The 14519-nt window shown below is 38.8% G+C and overlaps 1 protein-coding gene across 1 annotated transcript in view; it reads right to left on the reverse strand.

The window, feature by feature from the left end:
- Positions 1-14519, reverse strand: part of ADAM23 (ADAM metallopeptidase domain 23) — a 150875-nt gene that overhangs the window by 18847 nt on the left and 117509 nt on the right. The window contains exons 18-23 of the mRNA XM_088841274.1: positions 12461-12511; positions 11734-11797; positions 10368-10473; positions 7059-7178; positions 4245-4413; positions 1647-1758 (exon numbers count right to left, since the gene is read on the reverse strand). Coding sequence (XP_088697400.1) covers positions 1647-1758; positions 4245-4413; positions 7059-7178; positions 10368-10473; positions 11734-11797; positions 12461-12511 — 622 coding nt within the window. The remainder of the gene's footprint in view (positions 1-1646; positions 1759-4244; positions 4414-7058; positions 7179-10367; positions 10474-11733; positions 11798-12460; positions 12512-14519) is intronic.

Below are 14519 nucleotides of genomic sequence, written 5' to 3' on the forward strand. Positions count from 1 at the left end.
GCTAGGGATCTTCTCTTCTCTAGAATGAATTTGTTTACTTTATGCCTTCAAGTAAGCATGGGTGAGAGAAGGAATGGAGAAGAAAGAGAACGAGTTAATAATTCCTTATGATAAAGAACAAAGTCTGAGTCACTTCAGCTGTGCTCATCTGTTCAGGCATACTTACACAGCACTTGAGAAAACAGCATTTAGGAGAATCACAGACATGGAAAGAAAATTTGGGAAGAATGAATCTCTCCTTGTCAGAGGCTAAAGATTCTCTAAATCGAAGTTCTGAAGGTGGATCCGAGAATGTTTCATACTAATTTTAAAGCAATAAAAGACTAAATGTAAAAGTGGAATTGCCTCCTTTTTTATACTGGTGCCTTTTTATAACTAGAAGGAGAACAGAAATAGACTATGAGGGTGTGCTTGTAATTCTTATAGAATGTTAACATCGTGGCATAATAAGCAAATGCATGAAGTGTTTTAACACCCACTCCTACTGAACATTACACATGCATGCAAATCAGCCTGAATCTCTTCAGGAATTGAGGACTATGGAACTTTATATACTTTCGAAATCATAGCTTCCCATATGGACAATACTGAAGCTTGAGTTTAAAGGCGCTTTCATCCAAAACTAAGCAGATCAAAACGACACTATTTCTATATGTACTTTTCCTACCTGCAGGAAAAAAGCATGATATTTATTTATGAAATACTGTAAGCAGTACCATGAGAAGGAAGAACCCGATGTATAATACAATGCCCACTGGTGTACAGTACCCTTTCCAATGATTTTTTTGGTTTCTCAGGTACAATATTATAGTAAGTCTACTGTAACTGATGACTTCAACAGCTCTTTGAAAAACATAAAAGGGGTTGGGAATGGGGAGAATAAGGAGAAAGTGACTACCACATTTAGATGACATAGGCTCCATTATAACACAGTAGCAGAAGGCCTGAGATCGGGCATTTGCGATCTCAGGTTACCTGAGATCCTGGTCCCAGCCCTGCCTCTGGTTGCCTGAGTAAGCATAGGATGTCACTTGACCTCAGGGACTGAGAGTTCCCATCTGCAAAATGAGGGTGGTTCTAGATGGCCACTGAGTCTCCTTCCAATTCTAAAATTATCATTTTTCTCCTTTTAATGTTGATGAAAACAAAGGTCCAGATCTTTCAAGTTTTCTTTGCCGTGTTAAAGTTCTATGAAGAATTCTACTTTCTTCCTCATCAAAAGTGTGCTTAAACAGAACATAGGAGACTACAGCTTCCCTCTGGAAGGACTCAAGAATTGAGGAATGATCAGAGTCTCAAGTCAGTGAAAAAGAGTTCATCTATTTAAAAAACTGATTTAGCTTCAACCAACAATAAAATGATTAACATTTGTGATTATGGAAGAATGAGGTTTAAAGGAAAGAAAGGAAATTGGTATATTTACCTCTTCCTAACGCCAGTTCTAGACTAAGGGGTAACTTAAGCATTTTTTTCAATGTCATATCCAAGAACCCTTAATTCTGTGGGAACATGAATCAGACATTTTAATGACAAAAAGAGATATTCTTATGTGTCTCCAGAAAACCTATTAACTTGTTATACTGGCGCCACTGGAAGAATACTAATGAATTCAGAATGCAAGGAATTGAAACTGAAATCACACAAACCCTTGGGTCCTTCGTCTTTGGGGGGGTGCAGGTTCCTAACTGGATCCCGGATACTGCAGTCTGTCCCTGCCCAGGTGAAATCGCAGATGCAGGTGGCTTCATTACTACACACCTATGAAGAACAAAGAACAGAGATGGGACATTTTCACTGTACTTGGTAGAATAATGGTGGTAAATGTAAAAGACACATGGGACGGGGTAGAAGCTTTAAAACCATTTGAAATTTTTAAGTCTCCCCTGGTTTTTTTTTTTTTTTTTTGGTTGTGCTCGGTCTTCACTGCTGCACAGGCTTTTTCTCTAATTGCAGTGAGCAGGAGCTACTCTCTAGTTGCACTGCATGGGCTTCTCATCGCAGTGTCTTCTCTTGTTGCAGAGCATAAGCTCTATGGCACGTGGGCTTCAGCAGTTGTGGCACGTGGGCTCAGTAGCTGCAGGTTGGAGGCTCTAGAGCACAGGCTCAATAGTTGTGGTGCAAGGGCTTAGCTGTTCTGTGGCATGTGGGATCTTCCCAGACCAGGAAGATTCTTTACCACTGATCCATCAGCGAAGCCCCTCCCCTGGTTCTGAACACTAGACAATGTATAGATCCAATTCTTGTGTGGTATTTTTTCAGTTAATCTTAGAAAAATCAAAGATTAAGAGGAAGAAAATTTCAAATTAAATGTTAATTACTGGTGTTGATATTATTTAAGTACACATGTCTGACAATGTAGCTTTTTCAGAAGTAGTTGCTTCTAGAAACATACCTTAGAAACAATACGCTTAATTCAAGAAATTAATACATGTTGGATTTAAAAGGCATTGCCAGAGATGAAATACCAGGAGACATAAATCACCAACACACTGCATTACCTCATCATGCCCAACACAGAAGTCATTCGGTGGTGCCCTCCCAGCCAAACAAGCTCCCCACCACCACCTTCCCTGTCTGACTGTAGTGTCACTCCTCTCTCAGTCAGCCTGGCTGAAGACCCTCCTAGCGTGATCTCTGCCCATCTCTCTGCCCCTGGAATGGACCTGTAATTTAGATGAAATAAATAACCATCCACAAACTGGAGACAGAGTAGTTTAATTCCTCATCTGCCTGTGAAATACATTTAGAGATAGATTGTTTAGAGATGATAAAATTGAATTTAAGCTTATGGATATAAGAAGCTTTTTAATCTGAAACGATATAATGTGATGATAATAATTAACACACTGAATTTAACCTTTTTTTTCGACAAGATGAAGAGTGGGGGGTAATGGAGAATCATGGACCTTTTTATGCATCAAGTTTTATATATAATGCTTTCAGAGCAATAACTAAGTAGCTGAGTGGTCTGCCCAGTGCTTTTACTTTTGTTGTTATTTTTAGTAGCTAAGTCGTATCCAACTCTTCCGCAACCCCATGGACTGTAGCCCACCAGGCTTCTCTGTCCATCAGATATCCCAGGCAGGAATACTGGAGTGGGTTGCCATTTCCTTCTCCAGGAGATCTTCCTGGTCCAGGGATCAAACCTGCATCTCCTGCATTGGAAGATGGATTCTTTACCACTGAGCCACCAGAGAAGCTTTTTATTTACTATAGCAATTATTGAATATTTACTATATTGATTATGTGCTAGGTACTTACACTCAGTGCTTTGTACATAACATCTCATTTAATAATTAGCACCCTGATGATTGAGAGAGGCTGAGTGACTTGCCCAAAGAAACTGGGATAAAAAGAAGCAGAGTCAGGATTCAAACTCAGGATCCTTTCTAGCCACAAAATCCATACACTTGATCATGAGTCTCTACTGCCTGCTCATGAGTCTAAGTCATTGGGCATAAGTTCCTTCTGCCTTTCTACCTTGTTGTGTGACATATCACTCATTTAGCTATCTATATTTTGCATTATCTTTACCTTTGCTGCAGCATCTTCCTTTGATCACTCTGAGTTTCTTCATGTCTTTTACTATTTTTGAATTCTATATAAATTTTGAACTATCTTTCTTTTACTAAATCCAATTTAAATAATCACTAAAATGTGTTTTTAGGTAATAAACCTAGGTTTGCCAGGAAGTGCCTGCCCCAACACTTTGTGCACAGAATTAAAGATACATGCAGGTGTGTGCAGAGAGTACATCTTCTCTTTTGCTGGCAATGGTCCAAGCACAACTGTCCAACTTTAAACATGTGAGTTATAGCAGGGATCCAACTTCTAGTCTAGTGTGATCTTCAACACACAGATACTCAGTATGCACGTTTAGTAGTTGAGGAGCTGAAAGGGAATTACTGAAAAGTGTAAATTATTATGAATGGTGCAAAGCAGTCACATAGGGTCTATAGTTTCTTTACGAATCACATCATTTTTCTTCTAACTCCTTGGATTCCAAGAGACTGTGGTGAATAAAAATACACAAATATACAAAGTGATAAAAAAACAACAACAACAAAACTAAAACCATACCAACACATTTAGGTGTTATTCTTAGAAGATAAGGGTATAAGGAAATAATCATAGTCAGTGCCTAGAGTCACAGAAGGAGAATGGCTGGACTAGAAGTCCAACCACTGTGACCTTGGAGGATGTCAGACAAGGAAGATTTGAGCTGGACACTGATGCCTACTTACCCCATGGCCTGAACACACTTTACCCTTGGAATCGAGGGGGCAGCTGCTCATATTTAGGGCCTGAATCTGTAGACACTTCCGATCTAAACACATCATAGATGGGCCACATGGTGTTCCATCTTCGACATAGCCCACATCTGTATCATCATCTAAAACCACATGAGCACCGCTAAAAAGAAAAGATAGTCATACAGTCATTAGCACCACACTTGGAAATATACCACCAACATGAGTGAGGTTTGCTATTCAGTGGACATGATTTATCCTAGCATTTCTCCACTTTTCCTTTCACCCTTTCTCCACCTCCCCTTAGTAAAAAAGCCTGATAAAAGAAACTGCCTTTCAGCAGCATTACTGCTTTGCACTTCATCAGAACAAAAATATGTCATTTGCACAAAGTGTGTTCTAAACCTTTCCTTGTTTGCAAGACCAGCATTAAGACTAAAGGAGAGGTGTGCGTAAGAACAGAAGTGATCCTATCATTAGCACTCCAAGACATTCTGATACAAAAAGGCAGGTGTTAGGCACAGAAAGCAACTGAAAACATCTTGAAAATTATTACTTTAGAGGGCTGGATTATTCATGATTGAAAAAAACAAGCTGATTCCTCTCTATCGATATATACTTCTAAAATCTCAAAGCTAAGGACAACTGGAATTTGAATAATAATCAATGTTATAATTACTAACTAGATACTTTGCTGAATATTTTTAAAATATTAAAATAAAATATTTTAATATTTAAAAAAATTTTAAATATACTACTTTACTATAACAATAATTTAACAAGGTTGTCGCATTTAAAGATGTGTGAAAACTTACACACTGAAAGGAAGCTTCTGTGCATCAAAGTAACTACACTTGAATACTATAAATTTATCCTTCCTTCTTGTCTTCTTGTCTAAGACCCTGTTCAAATCGTCTTTAGAGCCATTTAAAAGACAGGAAATCAGCAACCACTTGACCAAAATAGCAATATCCAATGTGGCTATCCAGTTGATTTACCAAATTTTGTTCAACATTATTTAGGGATGATTCTAAATCTTACATTCACCTATGTAAGATGAAGTTTTGCTATTTGGGAGGGCCGAGAGGAGCCACTCCACGTTCAAGGTCAGGAGGGGTGGCCTTGAGGAGATACCCCTCGTCCAAGGTAAGGAACAGCGGCTGCACTTTGCTGGAGCAGTTGTGAAGAGATTTTCCACGACCAAGGTAAGAGAAACCCAATTAAGACGGTAGGTATTGCGAGGGGGCATCAGAGGGCAGACACACTGAAATCATAATCACAGGAAACTAGTTGATCTGATCACATGGACCACAGCCGAATGTGGTCCACTGGAGAAGGGAATGGCAAACCACTTCAGTATACTTGCCTTGAGAACCCCATGAACAGTATCAAAGGGCAAAATGATAGGATACTGAATGAGGAATTCCCCAGGTCGGTAGGTGCCCAGTATGCTACTGGAGATCAGTGGAGAGGTTGGGGGCAGGAGGAGAAGGGGACGACAGAGAATGAGATGGCTGGATGGCATTACCGACTCTGTGGACATGAGTTTGAGTGAACTCTGGGAGTTGGTGATGGACAGGGAGGCCTGGCGTGCTGTGATTCATGGGGTCGCGGAGAGTCGGACACGACTGAGCGACTGAACTGAACTGAACTGAAAAGGAGGGATTGGGGGCGGGAGGAGAAGGGGACGACAGAGAATGAGATGGCTGGATGGCATCACCAACTCGATGGACATGAGTTTGAGTGAACTCCGGGAGTTGGTGATGGACAGGGAGGCCTGGCATGCTGTGATTCATGGGGTCGCAAAGAGTCGTACACGACTGAGTGACTAAACTGAACTGAACTGAACTGAAAGATAAACATTACATATCCTGAGGGCAATTCTGTAGGGGGAATCCCAAAAGTGTTTTGGGCAATGGAACTTATCATTTGAATGAGAGCATAACATCTTAGAATTACAACTCCTTTAATGGGAACAATATTATCTAAAATATGACTCCCAGTGTTAAGAAAAATAACTCTTGTATCTTCTGTGCCTTGTACTCACAGAAAAATAATTGGATATAAAATGACTGACAAGAGCTATAAATATTTTAGTATATACTTTCTAAAGGCTTCCCTGGTAGCTCAGATGGTAAAGAATCCACCTGCAATATAAGAGACCTGGGTTTGAACCCTCAGTTGGAAAGATCTCCTGGAGAAAGGAATTGCTACCCACCCCACTATTCTTGCGTGGAGAATTCCATGGACAGAGGAACCTGGTGGGCTACAGTCCATGGGGTCGCAAAGAGGTGTACACAACTGAGCAACTTTCACTTTCACTTCACTATACTTTCTATATGTGATTAGGTTTCAATTAATCTTCTAAACGAAGCACATAGAGTATAGCTTAAATTCTTTTTTTGTCACAGAAAATAAAACATACAATGTTCAAACAGTGACATATTTCAATGCTCAAAACTTCAATCATGTTTAAAATGAATATCATAAAATTCTACTTTTAAAATTATAATTACAAAGAATGTCTCCCTACTAATAACTGGCATAATCTTTAAGCAAATACAATGTGCAAACTGACATATAACTTTGTGGGTTTTTTAATTTATTTATTTTACTTTACAATATTGTATTGGTTTTGCCATACATTGACTTAAAAAACTTTGCTTCTTAAATAGCTTTCAATACACAAAGTGATAACTGAATCTAAGTTGTTATTTCTCTCATGAAAAATAGAAATATTTCCCTTGATTTTTTTCTAAATTTGTAATTCGCATGATTCATTAGGCTTGCCAACATTTACTATATTACCTGCAGTCAATCACCCGGCCTTGGTGGTAGAAGGAAGTTGGGATGATCTCACCCTGAAGTTGACCAATACGTGGCGCTCGAGTAAGGTTGGTGCAGAGCAAAAATCCACAGAACACATCACTGATCACATTAAACAAAAAAGAACAAGACAGGAGGTATCAAACTGAAAAAATCAAAATTATCTGGTCCACAAATATTTAAAAATGGGAAATATTCCCTTTCCTTCTAAGTGAAAACATTTATTTAGATACTGTTGGTTGGTGAACCCCCCAACCCCTTCCTAAAAGGATCAAAGCTTGTGCGAGGTAGCAAAGTAACCAGCTCTGAGAGATGGCTCATGACTGGTGTCAGAACCTATCAAGGCACCCCCATTCTCTACACTCACTTACTTAGCCATGCCTCCTTCCCATCTTCCTGGAGCTAAGAGTGGCCCCTGGAATGTTGAGATGTGAAGAAAAGCCAGATAGGGAGTTGCTGGGGAGAACTTTATGCTCTGGACAGGCTTTTAGAGCCTGACAAGGAGAAGGTCTTTTGTTGCTACCCCTGCTTCCTGCTTTTGAATGAGGAACTTTGGCATTCACTTTGCAATCGTGAATTCACATGGAAAGATACAAAGTGAACATGCTAAGTATTACAGAGAAGAGAGGCAGAAATCATATGGGTCCTTGGTGACATTGTTAAATGACTCGCTCACCACGAGGACACCTACCTCCAGCATATTTGTTAAGTAAACAATGAACTCCTTAAAAAATGTGCAAAGAACTGAAGTGGCATATCACACACACACACAATCTATGTCCAGTAAATGCATGAAAAGGTACTATTCCATTCATAAATGCAAATTAAAGCCACAATAATAAAGCAATTCACACCCAGCAGAATACATAAAAGTAAAATGTCTGATGACACCAAGTGTTGGTGAGAATACAGTACAGTACAACAAAATTCTCTTATACAAATTATCAATGGTAGCATTTACTAGCAGAGAAGGTAATGGCACCCAACTCCAGTACTCTTGCCTGGAAAATCCCATGGACGGAGGAGCCTGGTAGGCTGCAGTCCATGGAATCACAAAGAGTTGGACACCACTGAGCAACTTCACTTTCACTTTTCACTTTCATGCATTGGAGAAGGATATGGCAGCCCACTTCAGTGTTCTTGCCTGGAGAATCCCAGGGGTGGGGGAGCCTGGTGGGCTGCCATCTATGGGGTCGCACGGAGGCGGACACGACTGAAGTGACTTAGCAGCAGCAGCAGCATTTACTAGCACAACCATTTTAGAAAATAGTGTCATACCATCTAGTGACACTGAGAATATACATCCCCTATGACTCAGCAATTTTTCTTCCAGGAATGGCCTTAGAAAAATATGTACAAATAAGAACTAAGTTGCATGTACCAGAATGTTCACAGTAGCACAATTCCTAACAGCCAAAACCATGGAAACAATCTAAATGTCTGTCAACACAAAATGGAGATGGTATATACCTATAAATATGAAAGAAAATGAACTAAAAGAATAATAAATACGAATCTACAGCTACAAACACCATGGAAAACTCTCAAAATAATGAACTTAAAAAGCAAAATACAAAATAAGACATGAAACATGATTCCTTTTATATAAAGCTACCAAAATTTTAGGCAAAGTAAACTGTTTAGGGCTGAAAACTTGAGCAGTATATCTCTAAAGAAAACTAAGAAAGCAACTGCCATAAAATTGAGGACAACAGTACCTCCAGGAGAGAGACAGGGGCTGTGAGGGTGAAGAATACATCCTGGGGTGCACTATTTCTTGATTCATAGAGGGGTTACATGAAAGTTCATTTTGCATTTATTTGGCAAAATGTATATTCGTATATTAATCACTTTTCTGTTTCTATATTTCTCAATTTTTTAAAGTTAAAAAAAACATTTATTTTCCCTAACTCACTGGTGGCTGGATATTCTATTGTGAGCTATTTGAAAGGTGTCTTCTACAATGATCTAAAACAATGCCTCCCAACTTTCTGAAGTCACAGAGGTACAGAGAAATGATCAGATTTGTCTGTGACATTGACTTAATGAATGAAGCCAAAGGCATTCAACCCCATAGATTCTGACTAGTTTAGACCCCACTTCCTCCCTGGAACCTCAAAGACTGAACATCTCAAAACTTCTATAACTCAGTCACGAGACATCAGATGGGAAGCTCTGTTCTGTTATTTTGGTTTAATTTTAAAGAAGTCAAAGATTTTTTGCCTCCTAAGGCCTCATCGACTGAACTGAACTGAACTGAACTGAAGGCCTCATCCACCATCAAAGATTACATTCAACTGCCAAGTTTCAAAAAGTACAACATTAGAGACCATTAATTAGATAAATAAAACTTCCCTTAAATCCTCGCTCTGCTTCACAATGGGAGAAGAATCCCCATTGTTATGGAAGGAGAATGGAGGAGCTTTGGTCTATCACATAACGATCCCAGAGATCCAAGTTATTGAGTTAAACTTAAAAAACTATTAAATTACAATTTTAACTTTCCTCAACAAATCAAGGGAAAATATTACCAATGTGCTCTGAAGGCATCTCATTTCCTGAGTAAAGAGTCCTCAATAGTCACTGACGAGATACTTTTTGGCTTCCCTCATAGTTCAGTTGGTAAAGAATAAGTCTGCAATGCAGGAGACCCCGGTTCGATTCCTGGGTTGGGAAGATCCCCTGGAGAAGGGAAAGGCTACCCACTCCAGTATTCTGGCCTGGAGAATCCATGGACTATATAGTCAATGGGGTTACAAAGAGTGGGACACGACTGAGCGACTTTTACTTTCAGATACTTTTTAGAAGGAAAAATAAAACTTTAATATAGATATTAGATATTTAATCAAATCAAATTGTGTTACATTTGAAAAATAATCAAATGAATGTTATTTCATTTTAAATGGCCCTCAAAACATAGACAGTCTACATCTTTTGCTTACAGAATTCCTTATACTAGTACATTCATAGGCTTTTTGAAAGCAAAAGTAGAAAATCAAAACCCACTATTAATTTAAAATACTTTAGCAAAATCTCTCTTCTAAACAAGCTTCAAGTAAAATACAGCATGTGAGAACTTTCCTGAATTTTACAGAAATGGTGTGTCTGTGCCACAAAAACAGTTTAGTTCATAGTCATTTGTTTCTAGATACACAATCTTTTAAATTCATACTTTAAAATTTTAAATAGTCAATTCATTTAAAAACTCAGTAACATTTATTTTGTGCTCATTTCACATTTGGACCAGGGATTCCAAGTCCACCCATTATGCTCCCAGGGATGACCACTCACTGTTTGCTGCACTGGATCCATCGGTCTCCATCCTTTCCACAGTTGCCCTTCTCGGTGCCTTCTGTATTCAGCTTTTCATAACAGAATTTGTCAGACCCTGAAGCCTCTTTTGGAGATGAGCAAGAAAAGAGAATTACTTTTAGTTTTCTTTGTTATCCATAACCAGTACTGTGCCAGTAAATTTTAATAACTGTTGCTCCAGAAAAAGGAACAAATTCCTAATTTGTAGCACTTACCCATTTCCATGGTGTAAATTTCCACAGTGTAATACACGGCTAATTTTAAACTAAGAATGTGATGCCAATCGGCTTTTAAAATTCCTGAAAATTTCACCCATGGCTCTTGCAAGCTAAGACAGAACAGCTCAAACACACTATTCATTTTAACTTGGGAGACAAATTTATTCCCAATTCTTGTTGGTGGGTTTGAGGATGAGAGGTAGGATTAATCATCAGCAGGAATTAGTGAAGTGACACCAAAAATCTAATAAACATTCTTAACCCTGCTTTCTATTAGTATCAGGAAGCATTACAAAATCTGAGCTTGCTGAAATTTTGTTGGCATGTGGATTTTGATATTTCAACTTTTTTGAAAGACAAATATACCTCTATTATCTTTCCCTTGTCAAAACTGAACCATTGAAAGTAAATCTTTCAGTTAAATGATATTTGCCAAACACTAAAATCACTTGTGCATGAGTCCTAGTCCCATTTGGGTGCCTTCTTTTCCTGGTAGGTGACCCCCGTCTTTGCCAGCAAGATAGAACCATTTCTCTCTCTTCCAGTCTGGACCTCATTAATTGAAATTCACTGGCAAGACAATGAAAATGTCAGGAAGAGAATATGTGTACTGACAGGTAGGGAACATACTGAGAAAATGACCATGTACCCAAATCTCTGTCTGTATATCAGGAAGTACTTGTGTTTCACTTCAAACTGAGATAATCAATTACAGAATTTAAAAAAAAAAAGTCTGGTACTTTCCTAGGATAAAAGAATGGAAAGCTAACTTGAAGGGGTGAATGTTAAATCCAAGGTATAAAGAAAATTACCCAAGTGGATTGATAATGAGCATGACCACTGCACTCAACCCAATCTTAGCAAGTGGGTGTAACATCCATTCTGTCACAGCCACAATCACTGAATAGCACTGTTTGGTTCTGATGACAAGTCTTCAACGTCAGCAGTTGTTTGCTGTGGCTGTGTGACTATGATTCACCATTCTCTTCAGCCTTTTCTAGTTTTTTTTTTCTTCTTTTTTTTTTGTTCTAATCACTCCCAAGCTGTATCTCTCTTTCAGCAAGACTGGCAGCAAAGAACATTAAGAGAAACCTGAGTGTGACCACCAAGCAGAAAACATGACTTACTTGTTCCCCAGATGTACTGACACTGGTTGTCCCGGGTCTTGCACTCCCCGTTGTAGCAGCGGCCCTGAGGACAGAATGCATGTTGTAAGGTATAAGGAGCTGGTCCCGTTTCCCCCAAAATTCTCACTGCAAGGTCTCCTTATCATTGTTTTAGACAAAGTTGGGTTTTTTTGGGTACCCTAGTATTTTCACAATGAAAATAAAACTCATAAACATCTTAAGAGACACAGAAGAATGAAAATTAAAATCTAACATAGAACAGACCCCACTGTACAGCTCAAGTCCAACTAATCATCTAAAATTTTAAATTTTACGGAAAACAAAAATGGGTGCATTTCTCTGAGTGACACCAACATGATTTTTAGGTTTTTTTGTATGTGAATGGTTAGGTCATAACATAGCTTCAGGAAAAAAAAGCATTACAATATATTACCATATTTTCCCATAATAGGCTAAAATAATTAAAGATAGTTACAACTCCATAAATTAGATCTTCAGCCATTATTTTTTTTCCCCACACTCTCAATCTGGAGAGTTTGCACCCAGAGACAAATATATTTAGTATTTTATATGATATGAAACAACTCTGAATTAGAAGACCAATGCAATAATTTCCTGTTGTTTGAGCTGCAATTTGCCATCAAAATTACATTCATCCAACAAAAAAAAAAACCCTGAAATCTGAGCCTTTCATAAAATTGCAGTTAAAACCTATGGCCCAGCATACCTGATTTTGATTGCACGCATATCCATCTTGCTTATGAAGATTTGGTGGGCACTGAAAAATATATTTTAGTTAACATTCAATATGTGGAGTACTTTCAGCTTATTTGCACAATACATTAAAATGCAAAAAAATTTAAGGATGATTTTATTAATATTTGTAAATTGTGTGCTACAGGTCAGTCATATCAGTAAAGTTTGAAATAAATGTAAAAAAAAAAGCAACATAATTAGGAAAACATGAGTAACTCCTTAAATAGCTAATCCAAATTTATTCTCCAGTCATTGGTAAAAATGAGTCAATCAATCAAAGCAGTGGGTGCTTCTTATGTTTGTTTTCCATGAGATGCACTAGAATAATTTATGTTCACTTGCCTACAAAGTTCAAAGTAGAAGGGATTAAAATGAACAATGAAGGGAACAAATCAGCTTGTTACACAGGAGTGCATACATTCAGGAACTAATTTACAAGACCTGGTTCAGCTCTCTGAAAATGTCAGATCTGCACGTGACACCCATGACACTCACCTCCGTACCACATTACTGAAAAAGAAGAAACACCCAGCCCTTCAATAAAAGTGCTGTATCTCCATTACATTTCTGACCTCTCAAACTGTAGACTTGTTAAAACAACTGTGATGTGATAGTTCTTTCTTTTTCCAGGTCTATATATCAAAAATTTTTTAAAGTACACTTCAATTTTCCCTAACATTATCCTGGATAATTCACATTTTTACTCTCTCTTCATCTTATTCATCACAATTAAGAGAGCTAAAAAAAAAGTTCAAGTCAAAGGCTCTGCTACAGCATTCAAAACAAATACTAAAAGGGGGAAAAAAAACCACACAGGTGCAGTAAGTGAATAAGAAATACAGCAATACCCTGTGAGGTCCTCCCTTGATTTTCACCTTCTCAGTAAATGACAGTCCCACTCTCCCAGTTGCCCAGGCCCCAAACCAGGGAGTCACCCTGTGTTCCTCTTTTTTACTCACACTCTCTTTCTAGTCCATTGACAAATCCTGGTAGCAATACCTTCAAATATAATTACAATCTGACCACTTTCCTCCATCTCCACCACTAACAGCTGGTCGAACCCAACACTATCTTCTCACCTGATGATGCAACCACCTCCAACTGATTTCCCTTCATCCCCTCTAGTCTCCTTATTGGTGCCAGAGCTACCAGAGCATCCCTTTACAAACCTAAACCACATCATGATGCTCTTCTGCTAATGGCTTCCCAGTCTACTCACTGGTCTTCCAAATTCATGATCTGCTCCTATATTGACCCTGCCCTCATCTATACCTGACCTCATGTGAATGTACCAGCCATGCTGTCAACCCATGGTCTTTGTTCTTGGTCTTTCTCCAAGCTTTCCTGCAGATTTCTGCCCTGCTTGTTCTCTCAATTTTCTAGGACTTTGCCTGAACATCAGCATCTCAGAGAAGCCTTCTTTAACTGTGTCCTCCAAAACCATAACCTCCTCCCCCATTTTCGCATCCTCTGTTCCCCATTGGCTGTTTTACTTATCACAAACTATCACCTATCTGTTTGTCTACTCAGTTCAGTCACTCAGTTGTATCCGACTCTTCACGACCCCATAGACCGCAGCACGCCAGGCTTCCCTGTCCATCACCAACTCCCAGAGCTTGCTCAAACTCATGTCCATTGAGTCGTGATGCCATCCAAATATTTCATCCTCTGTCATCCCCTTCTCCTCCTGCCTTCAATCTTTCCCAGCATCAGGGTCTTTTCCAATGAGTCAATTCTTTGTATCAGGTGGCCAAAGTATTGGAGTTTCAGCTTCAGCATCAGTCCTTCCAATGAATATTCAGGACTGATTTCCTTTAGGATTGACTGGTTTGATCTCCCTGAAGTCCAAGGGACTCACAAGAGTCTTCTCCAACACAGTTCAAAAGCATCAGTTCTTTGGCACTCTGCTTTCTTTATAGTTCAACTCTCACATCCATACACGACTACTAGAAAAATCAAGAAAATAAAGTCTCTCACTGTCTCCATTGTTTCTTTCCCTATCTATTTGCCATCAAGTGATGGGACCAGAT

This window comes from Moschus berezovskii, chromosome 2 (genome assembly GCF_049115385.1).
Source record: "Moschus berezovskii isolate FMDL1 chromosome 2, NW_MosBer_1.0, whole genome shotgun sequence".
NCBI classification, from domain to species: Eukaryota; Metazoa; Chordata; class Mammalia; order Artiodactyla; family Moschidae; genus Moschus; species Moschus berezovskii.